This window comes from Myotis davidii, unplaced genomic scaffold (assembly GCF_000327345.1).
Source record: "Myotis davidii unplaced genomic scaffold, ASM32734v1 scaffold17, whole genome shotgun sequence".
NCBI classification, from domain to species: Eukaryota; Metazoa; Chordata; class Mammalia; order Chiroptera; family Vespertilionidae; genus Myotis; species Myotis davidii.
Window position 1 is genome coordinate 2,203,411 of NW_006288624.1, and position 14,195 is coordinate 2,217,605.

General features: G+C 42.6%; 1 protein-coding gene across 1 annotated transcript; it reads right to left on the reverse strand.

The window, feature by feature from the left end:
- Nucleotides 1–4,238: 4,238 nt before the first annotated feature.
- Nucleotides 4,239–7,159, reverse strand: ADAM21 (ADAM metallopeptidase domain 21). Its single transcript, XM_015562048.1, has one exon. The coding sequence runs from the start codon at nucleotides 6,979–6,981 to the stop codon at nucleotides 4,843–4,845; it is 2,139 nt and encodes a 712-aa protein (XP_015417534.1). The 5' UTR covers nucleotides 6,982–7,159; the 3' UTR covers nucleotides 4,239–4,842.
- Nucleotides 7,160–14,195: the final 7,036 nt, after the last annotated feature.

A 14,195-nucleotide genomic window follows, 5' to 3' on the forward strand; every position in this document is an offset into this window, starting at 1 on the left:
CCCTCCATTGCCTGCTTAACCACTTCCCTCCCTTTTGGGGTGAAAACTCAGACCTTGAGGACTCAGAAATTATTCTAACAATCCACTTTCCTACTGGGCAGTCAGAGTTGCATTCATTTGCCTTTTAGGTCTTGAGAAACATAATTTTATAGACTCAGAAGCTGTATTTCTTTTATCTATCTATCTATCTATCATCTATCTATCTATCTATCTATCTATCTATCTATCTATCATCTGTCTATCTATATCTATATATCTATATTCTCTCTCTCTCTCTCTCTCTCTCTCATAGCCTTTCACTGAATTATGTATGTGAGAAGGAACCCGAGAGAGAGAGAGTGAGAGAGAGAGAGAGAGAGAGAAAGTGCAAAACATTGATTTCTTGTTCCACTTATTTATGAATTAATTCTTTGCTCCCTGCATGTGCCCTGACCAGGGATTAAACCTGCAAACTTGGTGTATTGGGATGACACTGTGACCAACTGAGCTACCTGGCCAGGGCTGCATTGCTTTTTTTAAAATCTATAAATATAATTTACTTATTTAGAGAGGAAGGGAGAGGGAGAGAGATATAGAAACATGATGAGAGAGAATCATTGATTGGCTGCCTGCTGCACACCCCCCAACAAGGATTGAGCCCGTAACCCAGGCCTATGCCCTGACCAGGAATCAAACCTGGGACCTTCAGTCTGCAGGCCAACGCTCTATCCACTGAGCCAAACTGACTAGGGCTGAGCACCCCCTTATTTAAAAGCTTTCCCTTGTATAATCTTATATTCTATTTCTCCCGAAACAATATCCTCAGCATCTGTTCCTATATATTCCTGGCTCTCAAAGCTCTCTTGACCGGTGATCTACTTCTTCTCATACTGAGAACTGTACTGACCCTAGTTATTGGTCTGGGTGCAATAAGGAAAAGGCAAGAACAGATCTTTAGGAGGATAAGCATGATCTTTGGTGGAACATGGTCTCCAGGCAATGAGATGCTGAGCTCTTCCAGCAAAGGGTAAGGAGTGAGTTCTGCTGGCCCCGGGTGTTCATGAGAATCTCAGGATTCAAATTTTCAGATGCAGCCACTCAACTGCCATCCTCAATCTCAGGATGGCATTTCTTCCTTAATAGGATTTTTACATAAGAAACATACCAGAGTTCTAAATTCAGTAATCTTTATCAATCTGCATATTTGTGACAAATCTTGAGTATCATTTTCAACACAGTCTATAGAATGAAATTCCCTTCAAACATTGTCATAAAGGTCTTAGGACTTTCACACCATGTCTGAGTTATATGAAGTAAGCCTGTCATTTTCTTTCTTCATGGCTTCTTCATCAGTTAACTAACTTCATAATCTTCATATTTCTAATTCAAACATGAGAGCTATTGTATAAGCCAGGGCACCACTGCCATCTGTACCTCATCTAAACACCCTCAAGTGAGACTCTCAGTTTCTGGTGTTGCAGCACACCAGTTCTTACAAATCCACCGGCTGCAACTGTGAGTCCTAGTGGCCTTCTGACAAATAAGCAATCCAGTTCTAGAATCTCACATCCTACACATCTCCTTTTAAAGAAGACTTCTGATACTAACCATCCCTGACCCTGAGTCCCTGAGATAAAAATTTGAGTATGAGGCAGCTTATTAGAAATACAGTCCCAAAATGTGAGTCCATGGTGAAAGAGTGGAAAACGGAGACAGGAAAGGGTTAAAAGCAAGTCAGGCATACATGGATGACCGTGTGAGCCACCAGGACAGAATTCTACTGCGGCCTGTCTGAGACACATTGTCACACACCTCACACTTATCCCATGAAGACTGGGGGAGCTATGAGATATATTTACAAAATATCTCTCATTGGTTAACAGTTACTTCCAAATGTATTGACCTCCTCTTGCTCCCAGCCTGCTCCTGAATGGGCCAAGCACACTCCTGTAAAGTACAAAGGCATTAGTGTATATAGGAGTTGTCGCCAGTACAACAGAAGATAGATTTGCATTTAATCCTTGCCCTAACATCTGTTTTCTAGGGGACCTGAATACAGTAGAGGTTTATGGCCCACCCTACATCCCTGCAGTTACAGTAGACAATGTCTGTCTTTGACAGTTTCCCACTTTAAGTGTTGTAGCTCACTTCTTTTCCTGATAGCTTTCTCCTACATCATGGAGGAGTATTCTGAGGTGTACTTCATGTGGCTTCTTATTGAGTTTGCAGGGGGATAGCCCCAGTAGCTCACAGTGAGAACTTGCTCATTAATATGCTCTTTTTGTGCTTCCAAATAAGCTAACTCAACCTAAATCCTGGTCTTAGCATTTGCTTTTGGGGGAATCCAAATAAAATAGCAGGTAAGACTCTATGTTTGCAATAGGAGGTTCATTCTACAAAATCATAAAAAAATATTTTTTTAATTTTAAAAATATATATTTTATTGATTTTTTTACAGAGAGGAAGGGAGTGGGATAGAGAGTTAGAAACATTGATGAGAGAGAGACATCGATCAGCTGCCCCCTGTACACCCGCTACTGGGATGTGCCCGCAACCGAGGTACATGCCCTTGACCGGAATCGAACCTGGGACCTTTCAGTCCGCAGGCCGACGCTCCATCCACTGAGCCAAACCGGTTTCGGCCATAAAAATATTTTTAAAATATATAAATCCTATATAAGCTTAAAAGAATTATTCAATTGATAAATTTGACTATCATCAAATGTACCTTATTTTTTTTAACAAAAATAAAACAACTTCAAAAGACAGTAAACTGGAACAGCTGCCTTTTGTGTCCAGATGGCCATATACACTTAAAACAGGTGGATCTTCTCCAAGTTTAATCAGATTGTGTTATTGGTTCATGCTTCCCTGTTTCTATGGCTCTACTACATGTCCTTTTCTTCTTTCTATCCCTGGCTGGTAGGTTGTTAGATGTTATCCTCATATATTCCTAGAGTGCATCAAAGGGATGACCACAAAGTGACAGAAGCACGTAAGTAGAACACATAACATTTCCCAAGGAAATGCCTTTTCAAAGGTATGATGTTTAAACTCTATGGAGAGAAAAATTGGAGTTTTCCAGGGCCTGGGTACAGATGGGGGATGGGGGGGGTGAGGGTAGGGGTGGAGGTGGTAAACAGCATTTTTGGAATGAGAATTGCATGTACAGGTGTACAGACACACAACACAGCCAAGTCTATTCAGAACAGAAACTATTCAGAGGGTGCAAAGTATGCAAAACATAATGGAAAATGATATCAAAAAGATCATCTGACTCAATGTGCAAAGACTATCATGTAGAAGTTATCTAGATCATACATACATAGAGGGTACCTGATTAGATATGTATTTCCCAGAGACAGGCTTTCCAAAAGCATTGAAAGCAGAATAGGAAGATAAATTTGGGACACAGAGGCTGCTGAAGGGTAAGAACCAAAGGGAGCATTATAAATACACACTTTTAAATATTCAATGTCCAGTTTTGAGCAGGACCTTCAGTGGTTTTCAAAACAGGAGTAAGCCCTGACTGGTTTGGCTCAGTGGATAGAGCGTCGGCCTATGGACTAAAGGGTCCCAGGTTCGATTCCTGTCAAGGGCATGTACCTTGGTTTGGGCACATCCCCAGTGTGGGGTGTGCAGGAGGCAGCTGATCGATGTTTCTCTCTCATCGATGTTTCTAACTCTCTATCCCTCTCCCTTCCTCTCTGTAAAAAAATCAATAAAAATATATTTAAAATAAATAAAAACAGGAGTAAGTTTTATTTTTAATTTTCCTAATTAATTTCATGTAATAATCCATTTATAATATTTTTCAAATATCTATTGTATATAAGGCACTGTTCTATATATTGGGATGAAACAGTGTGCAAAAACAGATATAAACAACCCTGCCCTCACAGAGAGTATGTTCTGGTATTCAAAGAAAATACTCCAAGAGGATACCAAACCACTAAATTAAGGCAAAGAATGCAGACAAACTTGGTTTGAAAACAGAGGGTACTGGGCCAGGAGTTTTTATTAAACAATAATTTGTTTATACTTTAACAGGAATTTCTTTTGGTTACCAAATAGACCCAATAGTTTGGGTGGGACAAGCAATCGTATCCTCTTCCTTTTCAGATTTTGGAGCAGAATGTTAGAAATTTTAAGTAATTTTCCCAATTTCATTACATCTCTTTTGATAATAGGAGACACTGGCCCTACAGGGAATCCAGGCCTGTGCATATCCATCCTCTGGGCATTGATGGGGTGTCCCATTGCACCACTCTGGAAGGTCATATTCATTGACCTGGTTTCTACAGAATTCTGTTGATGGCATGAACTTGCAGTCTCAACTGGTTCTATGCTTATCCTTGGGAAAACATTTCCAAGATTCCAAATTTCAATCCCAATCAAAATCACATAAGTACCCACCTGTTGATAAATGGTATTCACTATGTTGACAACAAGAAACATATTCTCTTTACCTTTGAGAAATTACTTTGGGGATAAATGGAGAGGCAAGACTCACTTATAGGCCTTTAGATGTCTGTCTCCCAGCTTTCCCATGAGTCCTATATGCACTCAAGAAACACAAAGTGTACCAACTCAGAGGGAAACTGGAGCTTTATTTGCTGTTTACACAATAAGTAGTAGTTAGGAAGATGTTGGGAATTACCTTTCCTTAATGGCAATGTTTCTGATATTGATCTACATAAAGGAAGGTCTCTGCAATTTATTTTTTATTTTTTATTTTTGGTGAACTGTCGGAAATGTGCTTCAGGCACGTAACATTGCAACCTCCAAGAAACGAAAACTTTATAATGTGTAAGATATTAAATTAGAGGCATTTTCTTAATCAGAAGGGTGAGCCTTGGTCTTCTAGGGACCAACACGTTTCTGGAGATATATAAATACAGTAGTCAACAGTAGGAGCAAAACAGACAAACTAAGAATCATAACTAGAAAGAACACGCCTTTTCTGGCAGATGCCGGGCCGCTGTCAACACTACCGCCATAGCCTCTGTGCAGGCAGTAGGGCGGGGACCACCCATAGCCACAGTGGCAGTGATGTTTATTATTGCAGATTCCCTTCATGTTGCAGGTCTCAGGCAGGCAGACTTGTGATAGGAGGGGGAGACTGGCACACTTCTTCTGTATGCAGATCTTTCTTGAACCACATATGGTGCCATCTTTCACTTCACCCATATCAGGTGTGTTTATCCCTAAATGATAAGCAACACTCCAGCAGGTGACACCATTGATATGTGTGTGCTGCAAAGCAGAGCGATCTCTTAGATAGGGAATGTTTCTTACATTCTCACACTGAACTCTTCCACAGAAGACATCTGAGGTATTACATTTTAGGTATGTCGTACTATTTAGACCACAGTGGCCAAAAAGGTTTCCCTGGGAGTTGATTTCTTTGTAGCACTCCTGAGATGCACTCCTTGCATCTTCTCCAAAAATCGCCCTGCACTGTTTGTCATGGCTATTACAACTCTTTTCATAGCAGTAGGCATTGTCACCACAGGGGATCCCATCCTGCACATATCCATCTTCTGGGCACTGGTGGGATGTCCCATTGCACCACTCTGGGAGGTCACATTCACTGATCTGTTGTCTGCACAAAGTCCCTGGTGGCATGAGCTTGCAGTCTTTGCAACAGAGCCCAAAAGCACAAGCAGAACCAGGGCTCAGAGTGCAGTTCAACAGACAACAGGGATCTTGTTCACACTGCTTTACAGACCCACAGTCACACTCCTCTCCTTCTTCAACCACATCATTTCCACAGCGCTTCAGCATAAGCATTTCCCCTGGACTTGGAAGATTGTGCAGACACGATCCCTGGTTTAAAGTGGTCTTTGTAAAATCGGCATAACTACAGTTGGTGAATCTTTCTGCCGGCATTCTAATAGCACTCATGATGCAACCACTTTGCCCACACCAGCAGAATTCTTCATCATGCTGCATACCCAAAGTATGGCCTAACTCATGGGCCACGGTGAGGGCAAAGAGAGACCAGGGGTCTTCTTGGAAATTATTAACTCCACAGTCAATAGGAGGACGACATATGCCTGCAACATAGGCTATACCAAGTGTACTGATAAGTGAATTTTTAATGAAAATATGGGCAGCATCACACCGTAGCCTCGAAAGACTCATTTGTTTCCACTGAGCAAAATCCTCCAGAACCTGTTCTATGCTTATCATTGAGAAAACATTTTCATGATTCCAAATCTCAATCGCAATCAAAATCACATAGGTATCCAACTGCTGATAAATGGAATCCACTATGTTGATAACAAGATATACATCGTCCTGCACCTTTGAGAAGTTACTTTGGGAGTAAATGAAGAAATTTCGATCTACCACCACAACCAGCTCCAGAAACCATGAGTGGGTCCACCAGTTATCAGTTGAATTTTGTTTCAGAGTTGTTTTCGCAGCAGCCTCTTCTAATCCCAGTTGTTGGTGTGCTACATCCTTCTTTGTTAAGCCACATTGAATTGTTGGGAATTGTGTCTCATTGGTGTTTATCTTATACACCAGGTGTTCAAATGTGGTCGAGTGCCTGATGGGCTCAATTTCATAAGCAAGGTCATTTATCTGTAGCATTCCTCGAAAACCTCCAGAACAGGTACTGAGGGCCACTAGGGACCCTGGGACCCCCTGCACATAACCATGGTAGTAGCAGTCATCAGGAACAAAAGGCTGATCCTCCTGGAGGACATGCTGGTCCGTGTAGGTGAACACTGGTAGGTGTCTGGAAACCAGGAACTTCTTGACCCTCATGTGGATAATGTGTCTCCAGCCCCCTAACTGAATGCTATAGGAGAGCCAGCTCGGAACCTGTGAACCTCTGCTTTTGCTTGTCACCTTCAGGGGGACCACCACTTCTGGGGAGCTTAGGTGTTGAGAAAGCCTAGCCTGGGAGAGGCCAGAAAGGGATAGAAAAACCCCAAACCAGAGCAGCAGGATAACAATTCTCATGGACATGCTGGCCTCACTAGCCTCCATTATGGAGCTGCCATTACGGAATCATCTATCCAGACAAAAAGAGTGTGTGAGGCACTGTTGGTCTGGCTCCTGCCTCTGAGCTGATCATTGTGCAGAGCTGGCCTTTAAGGATCTGATTCCTGGCAGAGCTTCAGTGCTGAAATTGAAAATAAAAACAAGGGTGGGGAAGGTGATGGGAAGTAAGGAAAGTGGGAGAGAGAAAGAATTGAATGGTGAAAAGTGATTAATGAATCATGAAAATGCTTTAGATTTGCTTTCAATAAATGGGGGCGGGCAGTTGGGGGTTATAGATAACACAGAATTGGTTCCTATGTTGATAATTGGTGCAGTTGGATGTACTTGGGTTTTAATGTAATCTGATTAGGCTTGCATAGGGGAAATGGAAATGAAGATGCCTGACCCACTACCAATAATCTGCTGGACTCAATTAATCCCTAGTCAATACTTCTTTTAACCTGATTCAAATCCTTCTATGTCATCTGTCCATACAGCTTCCTCTATGACTTCAGCTCTATTTTTTTTTTATGACAAAGAAAGAGGGAGAAAGAAGGAGAAAGAGAACCAAAATGAATCCTAAACCTCTTCACAGAGCTCCTCTATATATACTTATCATATTAAACTTGGGCTTTCCCTAAAGCTCACTTTAGAGCAGTGGTTCTCAACCTTCCTAATGCCACGACCCTTTAATACAGTTTCTCATGTTTTGGTGACCCCCACTTTCATTGTTACAAATTGAACATAATTAAAACATAGTGATTAATCACAAAAACAATATGTAATTATATATGTGTTTTCTGATGGTCTTAGGCGACCCCTGTGAAAGGGTCGTTTGACCCCCAAAGGGGTCACTACCCACAAGTTGAGAACGAGAGAGTTAGAGAAATCCAATTCTCAGAAGCCCTATATACTTCATGGTTCAGAGTCTGGGTTTCTATTCTCCCCATGAAGTCATTTCCAAACTATTAATCCTGCTACATTTGACTACACTAATTTTTAACTTTTTTTCCTCACTCTTCCATTAACCACTCCCTATCATTCTTATACAAACTTCAAGACAGTCTTATGCTCCATCAAAAATCATGAAAAATGATAGCAAGTATATAGACAACTTATCTGAAAACCAGAAGGATTTTTCAACATTTTTCAACCTCTCCAATTCAGCTTCAGTGTACCTCAGTTTACCCACCCATAGTCATAATCTATACCTCGTCATCACCAAATGAAGCAAAACCAAACCATTTCTTATACCCCAAGCAACTTACCAATAACTTTAATCATTCCAGCTCTCCTTACTCATGCTATACCTATTCCTTAAACTCAAAGAGAACCCACATATTTTTGTCTTTCATTCTCTCCCATTTCTCTCAATCTCATGCCTCTGCCTTCAGTTCCATTCCATTTGAGTCTAGGTGGTCAGTTCTATCACTTCAACCACTTTCTGACAAAACCTTTAATTCCCAAAAGCTCTACAGTAATTCTAGTTTGCAAAAGAAAGAAAACTGGTTTAATTCTGTCATATACTTTTCCCATTTCTATACCAAAACTCCCATACACCACAGCAACTCTTATGCCAAAATTTGGGGGGTGTTTGTGGCCATTGGGGCACAATATAAAATGGATTTATTACTTTAGAAACACAGTATAAATGTATATCTATAGTGATGCCAAATTCAAAGATAAAATGGCTTCTAAGATTTTCACCAGTACAAATTAATCTGAATTCATGCCCATTTCTACTTTTCCATTACCCCACTCCATATCCCAATCCAAGATCACATCTCCTACGTACTCGAGGACTGATCCAGTCAATTTTCCCTACTTTCAACTCTATTTTGTCTTATTTTATCAGTTTTTAAAAATGTGTTTTTATTGATTTCAGGGGGAGAGGGGAAAGAAGAAGGAGAGAGAGATGGAAACATCAATGATGAGAGAGAATCATTAGTTGGCTACCTAATATAATAAGGGCAATCATGCCCCCAACCTGGGATTAAGCCCCAACCCAGGCATGTGCCCTGACTGTGATCTCCTAGTTCATAGGTTAATGCTCAACCACTGAGCCACACTAGTCAGGTTATTTTACCAGTTTTTAACTGATAATTAGGGTAAGAAATTCATTCTAGTTTGCCCTAGAGTCCCAGTGGTCGGCAAACTCATTAGTCAACAGAGCCAAATATCAACAGTACTTCTTCAAAATAGACTTGCCCAGGCCGAAAACCGACTTCTGCGCATGGGCCACAAAGTTTTAATCACACTGTACGTGCACGCCCACACGTGGTATTTTGTGGAAGAGCCGTACTCAAGGGGCCAAAGAGCCCCATGCGGCTCGCGAGCCACAGTTTGCCGACCACTGCCCTAGACTGTCCTGGTTTCTGGTTTTTAAACCACAAGTCTTGTATCCCAGCAGCCCCTTCAGTCCTAGGTAAACTGGAATAGTTAGTCAACCTATCCACAACACCTTACCCCACTCATGCTCAAGTCTCTCTCATCTTTAATAAGGAAAACAAAACAAAAATTAAACTTCACATTATCCTATATAATAAGGAGCTAATATGCTAATTAGACCGAACAGCAGAGCAAGTGTCCAGATGACCTTCTCGATGAAGAGGGGAATGCAAGGGCTGACCGAGGAGGTGGGGCTGCGAGGGCCGAGCCCCTTGCACAAATTTCATGTATCGAGCCTCTAGTCCAACATAATATTCTGGCTATCAGCTTGTACATAGAGCCAAATTTGATGAATGACTTACCAGCAGAAGAAACAATAGTTTCCATGATCTTTTCTTCCTAGACTGTTAGTACTACACTCATCAATGAACAAAGATTGGTAGTTGAGACCTCACATAACAAAGGGAAACATTAGCCCACCCCCGTTTGTCTCTCAGGTGACTAAATTCTATATTTAGCTGCTTAGCAACAAGAATCTTTCACTTCCCCAGAAACAACTGCCTCTGAAGAATATCTTGCTCTGGTTCCACAATTTCTATACAAATTTGTGTCTGACTTTAATATAAATGGAATTGTGTCGCCTCCTCCACTCCATTCTATAACCTCCTACAGTGCAGATGCATTTCTGCTCATTAATTTTGCTCATGCAATGGCACTGGCCTAGACTGTTAATCACTTCTCACTATTGGACTACATTATAATAACTTTCTAAGTCAAGATCAAATTCTACATTCAGCATCATATCTTCTATAATCAAGACAATATTGATATTCTGTAATACTCTTTTAAATTACCATATTCAATATATATATATATATTAAATATAGTTTATTGATTACTTACAGAGAGGAAGGGAGAGGGATAGAGAGTTAGAAACATCGATGAGAGAGAAACATCGATCAGCTGCCTCCTTCACACTCCCTACTGGGTATGTGCCTGCAACCAAGGTACATGCCCTTGGCCGGAATCGAACCTGGGACCCTTGAGTCCACAGGCTGATGCTCTATCCATTGAGCCAAACCAGTTAGGGCACCATATTCAATATATTTTAAATTATATAATTTATAACCTTGCTATTTTGTTTTATATACAAGTTTTTAAAATTGTATCTCCTATAAATTATGTTTTTAAGAAAAATATGCTCAAAATGGTTTGTGAGGAAATTTATGGTATAGTATTTGCCAAAATATATCATCTACAAGATTTCAACTATGTAAATATTGCATAGGATAAAAACTAATTCAATAAAGTGTTAACTCTAACTCTGGATAGATTCTTTTTTAAAGGGATATAAAATCATGATCTCAGTTCATTTCCTGGAACAAAGTCAATTTTCAGATCCAGAATCTGTTGATTAGAGAGACTGGTGGTTTCCTAAGAGGAAGGACATATCAACATTATGACAAACACTAGTGTCCTGGTGCACGAACTTATGCACATTGAAAGGAAATAAATTAGAAGAAATATTTTAATATCGCTATTCGCCCTTTCTTTACAATAGAAGTGTAAACCAAATTCACAATCGACAATGACAGATCGAAACACATACATGCAATTGGTGCCAGCAAGAGGTTTATATATATTGTGCATGTGTGAGTCAACTTAGCCTTTATATATGTACTAGAGGCCAGGTGCACGAATCTGTGCACAGTGGGACCATAACAGGGGTTGGGGTTGGGCCGGGACATGATCGGCCTTCTGGGAAGGCAGTGGGACACCCTTGCAGTCTGGGATTCCTGTCCTCCTGACATTCAGGCTGTTGTTAGGAGCCAACTGGTGGATGCGTTTATATTGTTTCTTCCTTGAGGAGAATCTATGGAGGGGAAGTGGCCAGAGGCCAACTTGCAGGAGGCCAGCAGTGCTGTCAGGATTGTTGATGCCTGGCCTATTCTCTGGAGATTGGACCTGCAAGACTACTGAGTGAGTAGCTGCCGCCTGGCTGGTGGGCTGCTGGGCCGGGTAGGTCAGCTGAGTGATGCTCTTGCTATGGGAGCACACAAACACTAGGGGGCAGCTCCTGTGTTGAGCATCTGCCCCCTGGTGGTCAGTGTGCATCATAGCAACTGGTCGTTCGGTTGCTTAGGCTTTTATATATATACTAGAAGCCCGGTGCACAAAAATTTGTGCACTCGCGGGGGAGGGGGGCCTAAGCCAGCAGGTGGTCATCCCCTGAGGGGTCCCAGACTGCAAGAGGCCACAAGCCGGGCTGAGGAACCCCCCCTCCCCCCAAGTGCACTTTTGTGCACTTGGCCTCTAGTATAAAATAAATATCAAAAATATGAATCTTTGTTTTACTATGGTTGCAAATATCAAAAAATTTCTATATGTGACACAGCACCAGAGTTAAGTAAGGGTTTTTCAAAATGCTGACATGCTGAGCTCAAAAGATTCACCATAACTGCCCTAGGAGCTGTATCGGTATAGAAATCACTTTTAAGGAATACAATGGTAGCATTAGCACAATACAACCACCCTTAAGAAGTGATAGCCTAGCCCTAGCTGGTTTGGCTCAGTTGATAGAGTGTCGGCCTGTGGACTGAGGGATCCCAGGTTCGATTCTGGCCAAGGGCACATGACCGGGTTGTGGGCTCGATCCCCAGTAAAGGGCATGCAAGAGGCAGCTGATCAATGATGCCCTCTCATCATTGATGTTTCTATCTCTCCCTCGCTCTCCCTTCCTCTCTAAAATCAATAAAAGTATTTTTTTAAAAAAATGATAGCCTACAACCTGAATTGTCAATGCTATTTAGAAATATTTTAGATGGCCAACTCACCCACCCTTGGGTTAAAATCTTCTTTCACCATTTTGGAGAGAGCATGATAACCAAAGACAAAACCACACACACTCAAAGTTATGGTAGTAGAAATTAAATAGCCTGAGGGGAATCAAAGGTCCTCAACAAATGTAAAACAGATTAGTGAGGACATGAACCAATATTGAAAAAGTGGGGGGAATGAGGGAAGATCTTACCGGGTCCACAATTAACATGCTTTGGTCAGCTGGCTGCTGAAACTGAGACAGAATTTCTCCCCTCCTAGGAAGAGAGTCTAGTTTCAACAGTTGCCCAGGCATCAGCAAGAAATAACCCTGTTAGTCCAAGGTCATCAACCTCGATTTTAGGAGATCCTGATGACAACGGCAAATGCAGCACCCCTGTTAGATAGGAGCATAGGAAGCAGGGACTCAGACCCATCCTGGATGAAGGTCCAAATCACTCGACCACGTACTAACTAGTAAGCCACCTGACAAGTGCTGGCCATGAGAGCTCTACACAAGATGGACAAATTGCAGTGTCACAGACTGATTCTCTCCTGCTGCATCCCTCCTCCACCATCTGGACTCTGTGTTTTCACAAAGAGACTTGATCTGAAGCCTGAGGCATCTAAAGGACACAAATATAACACACCACTTATCACACTCTGTCCTAGTGCACTATTTCTGAAGTGATTGCTTCCTGTTTCCTTTGACCTAAATTTGTGTGTTTGTGCACACATCAGACAACCCGTTCTCTTCTGTAATTTAGAGGCAGGCTGCGATTGGTCCATTCCGTCGATATTAACTGTGAGACACTATGACTTCAATAACCAGAGGCCTTATGAAATGACGTATCAATGATCAAAGGCTCCTTAGGTGTAGTTTTATAATAAAGATGCAAGGCTGAAGTCATTTTATTTGCAATACTCCAGGTTTAGCACAACCAAAGAAAAATAATGACAATTAGGAAAATGACAGAGTTAGCATAGTAAGTGCTTCAAACCTGGAGGCTTTTCTTAGATTCTCTCTTTGATCTTGATATATCCTTACAAATATCTACACTAATAAAATAGAAGCATGTAAATTGACCGTCCCCTCTGCTATGCTCATCAGCCAATCAGAATGAGTATGCAAATTAACCCAACAAAGATGGTGGGCCTGTAGGCAGCATGCATGTGCACAGGCGCCAAGCGGCCGGGGGCAGGCATCACACCCCGCCCCACCCCAGTCACTCCGTGCAGGTCTGCAGTACATGGAGGCAAGGAGCAGCAATGGCAGGGTGGGACACCAGGCTTCCGTCCCACCTGGGCCGCTCCAGACAGGAGAGCAGTGCTTGTAGACAGGGGAGGCAGCCGGTGGAGGATGGCCTATACTCCCCACATGGCAGCGGTGACAGCCGTGAGCACACCAAGAGGAGCCTTGGTGAAGTAGCGCCTGCAGATCATCAGTGCCGAGGACTGGCTGTGCAAGTCCCGCCTCCTGACCCAGGAGGTGCGCAATCACAGGGACAGCCATGGTGGTGGGCCACATAGACATCCTCCTGGCCACACAACAGGGGTTGGTTGATCTGCGAAGCCACAGGCCTCAGGTGTGCACATCCTATCCTCCCCCATTGGCATGTGAACAACCCCCAGCACGCTGTCACCCTCGCTTGCCTGCAACAGTCCCAGACCAAGGCGCATGCCAGTTACTTCTGCCCCTCCTCCAAACTTCCATCTACCCAGCATGCCTATGTCCCCCACAGTACGTGTGCAGGTCCCCTCCGGCATGCTCATGTCCCTTGGAGAGTGTCTGGGTGTTCTGGGTGCTGAGGGTGAGCGTCTCTGGGATGACAGTGAGAGGGTGGTGTGCTGATGACCTGTTCCTGCAGAGGCCAGTGCAGTGAGGAGATCACCTCCATGGGGCTAATAGTGCAGGCGCTGAGGCGGGAGCAGGTGCAGACAGACACACCTGGTGGGTGTGGGTGGCCCTTGCTGAGTGCCATTGGTAAGCGTTCAAGATCAGGAACCCAGAGGCA